This window comes from Cherax quadricarinatus, chromosome 32 (assembly GCF_038502225.1).
Source record: "Cherax quadricarinatus isolate ZL_2023a chromosome 32, ASM3850222v1, whole genome shotgun sequence".
NCBI lineage: Eukaryota > Metazoa > Arthropoda > Malacostraca > Decapoda > Parastacidae > Cherax > Cherax quadricarinatus.
The window spans coordinates 15,330,343-15,333,770 of NC_091323.1; the positions used below are offsets into that span (position 1 = coordinate 15,330,343).

Here is a 3,428-nt window from a genome sequence, read left to right on the forward strand (position 1 = left end):
CACGTAGGGTAGGCTGGAAGTACGTATAATTATAACGATAAGTATGGAAGAGCCAAACAGCCGTGACCTGCCTCCTTGCTCACTCTCGTATAACTGACCGCCCACAGTACCCATATGTGGGGGTCTTTGAAATACTGCTGAGGTCAGCGGCAATATGAATACAGACAGTGACTCAGGCAGAGACGGTTGGTAGTGAGTCATCTACTGGTACACTGGTTACTTGTAACTGGTTACTACTACTGAGATTTGTGTAACAGTGAAAACAAAGCAAGGTGTTCCCTGCACCATTCTTCAAGGAGTTTCATGTATACTCCAGCATGTTTAAAACATTGCTGGTACCTATAAATACTTTATATACATTTCTAGACAATAGTAAATGACCAAGGCAGGTGAAAATGGTTTGCCTGTTGGTGTGATTATGACTATTTGAGTACTATTTTGGTACCTAATATTAGTGTCAGAACAAAGATTGGCTATGAAATCATAAGAACTATTATAAATTGTAATTATCAGAACATAAAAATTATATGAATTAAAATAAACATGAGGTATATCGGCAACTGCAAGCTGCAGGACTCAGTGTTGCCGCCAGGGGAGCATCCAGTGCCAACTTTGCGGTCTTATATCTCAGTAAGTGCTGGTCCTAAAAAAAAAAAAATTCTTACACACAAAATGGCCCTCATTATTTTTTTATAAATATTCAGAGTATTGGGCAAGTGAACGTAAATCTTTGTTTGGACAGTTTAAGGGTTAAAGACTATCGACTTCACTTTTTTGTATTTGGAAGTGTAATTTACAGTAACAGTTCCTTAACCCTTTCAGGGTCCAAGGCCCAAATCTGGAGTCACGCACCAGTGTCCAAGAATTTAAAAAAAAAAAAATTTGTTATTTTTCCTTATGAAATCGTAGAGAATCTTTTTGTGAAGGTAATAAAACAAAAAGTACGAAATTTGGTGGAAAATTGACGAAATTATGCTCTCGCGAATTTTGATGTGTCAGCGATATTTACGAATCGGCGATTTTGCCGACTTTGACTCCCATTTTAAGCCAATTACATTATTCCAATCGGCCAAATTCTTAGCTATTTCACTAGTATTACTTCTATTCTATCGATTGAGCACAAGAAATCGCCAAGTCAACTGTTTCAACTACAAAATAGTGATCGGAAATTGTTAATTTGGCCAATTTAACACAAAGTTCAAAATATTCCAATTTCAAAATAGGGTCCAGAATGAACAATGTAGGCATTCCTGGCACTAAACTAACATTTCCTCTGTTCATTAGTTATGTTTTGAGGCTTTACAAATAAATTCCATTTTGATTTTTATTCACATAATGAATTTTTATTCACACCAAAAAATAGAAGATTTACTGTTATGCAATACTGTAATAATTGTATAAATATCATCACCATATTTGTGAATGTATATTAGACCCACCAGCTGACGTGTATTAGACGTGTGAGGTCGTTTATTTACTCTTGAATATCGGCAAAAAATTAACATTTCCACTATTTTGAGCTCAGTTTCAAGCCATTTCCAATGCTAAAACCAATCAAAATCATCTCTATTTCTGTAATATGTCTTCCATTCTATCAAATGAGACCAAGAAATCGCAAATACAACTATAAAAAACATACGAAAAAACACTGCAAAGTTGCTGTTTTAATCGAAAAATCATGATTTCATTTTTTTTCTCTCATTATGCACAGTGTGCTGCAGGATCTGTTTTATGTGGTGCACACATACCACATAGATGTATTCTCTCATATCTAGGCCCAAATGTACCACTCAGTTTATCAGAGTGAGCTGAGCTCATGGCGTAGATCTACGGTTTGGACCCTGAACGTAAAGCCGTAGATCTACGGGACGGACCCTGAAAGGGTTAAGTCAGAGGTGCTACTTAACCCTTTCAGGGTCCGTCCCGTAGATCTATGGCTTTATGTTCAGGGTCCAAACCGTAGATCTACGTCATGAGCTCAGCTCACTCTCATAAACTGTGAGTGGTACATTTGGGCCTAGATATCAGAGAATACATCAATGTGGTATGTGTGCACCACATAAAACAAATCCTGCAGCACACTGTGTATAATGAGAGAAAAAAAACGAGACCATGATTTTCGATTAAAACAGTGACTTTGCAGTGTTTTTTCGTATGTTTTTTATAGTTGTATTTGCGATTTCTAGGTCTCGTTTGATAGAATGGAAGACATATTACAGAAATAGAGATGATTTTGATTGGTTTTAGCACTGGAAATGGCTCAAAGTAGCGGAAATGTTAAATTTTTGCTGATGTTCAAGAGTAAACAAACGACCTGACACGTCTAATACACGCCAGCTGGTGGGTCTAATATACATTCACAAATGTGGTGATGATATTTATACAAATATTACAATATTGCATAACAGTAAATCTTCTATTTTTTGGTGTGAATAAAAATTCAGTATGTGAATAAAAAATCAAAATGGAATCTATTTGTAAAGCCTCAAAATGTAACTAATGAACAGGAAATGTTAGTTTAGTTCCAGGAATACCTACGTTGTTTATTCTGGACCCTATTTTGAAATTGGAATATTTTAAACTTTGTGTTAAATTGGCCAAATTACCAACTTCCGATCACTTTTTGTAGTTGAAACAGTTGACTTGGCGATTTCTTGTGCTCAATCGATAGAAGTAATACTAGTGAAATAGCTAAGAATTTGGTAGACTGGAATAATGTAATTGGCCTAAAATGGAAGTCAGTCTGCAAAATCGCGAGAGCATAATTTCGTCAATTTTCCATCAAATTTCACACTGTTTTATTACCTTCACAAAAAAAAGACTCAAGCATTTCATAAGAAAAAATAATTTTTTTTTTTTTAAATTCTTGGACACTGGGGCACCACTTCAGATTTTGGCCTTGGACCCTGAAGGGGTTAAATAGATGCCTGTATATTTTCTAAATGCACCATTATTTCATTTGGAATAAGGCAGATTATTCTTGTAGCATCATGTAACTAGTTTGTATTGAAATACTGCCAGGATTTACTAATTTTCAACTGAATATTTTTCTCATTTTCAGCGTGGTGGATTTGGTCGTGGTTCAAAGAGGACTCAGTGAAGTATTAATAAACAAGAAAAATTATAATAAGATTTTTTTGTCCTTTTAATTCTGTGCAATTTATTCTTTAGTTTGTTAGAAGATATGACACAAGATTTGCAGTTCACTGTGGTAATATTGAAGGATTAACTTAATAGTTAAAGTAGATTACTGGCCCTAAGTCAACCCAGTGTGTGATTCAGAAATGGGGAGGGGTATATTTAAACTCACTTTTGCATCTTAACTCCAAATATATGTATCTATTTCCAGACCTCACAAACGAGAGTAAATATTTTTCTTCATCAGCAGTTACAACATAGTTTTTATATCCTATGAGAAAACTGATGTT

The 3,428-nt window shown here is 35.0% G+C and overlaps 1 protein-coding gene across 1 annotated transcript in view; it reads left to right on the forward strand.

Annotated features, from left to right (window-relative positions):
• The window catches only part of LOC128690318 (small ribosomal subunit protein eS10B), a 35,684-nt gene extending 32,554 nt beyond the window's left edge, over nt 1-3,130 (forward strand). Inside the window, exon 6 of the mRNA XM_053778987.2 lies at nt 3,062-3,130. Within this exon, the coding sequence (XP_053634962.1) occupies nt 3,062-3,100 (39 nt within the window). The 3' untranslated portion in view covers nt 3,101-3,130. The remainder of the gene's footprint in view (nt 1-3,061) is intronic.
• Nucleotides 3,131-3,428: the final 298 nt, after the last annotated feature.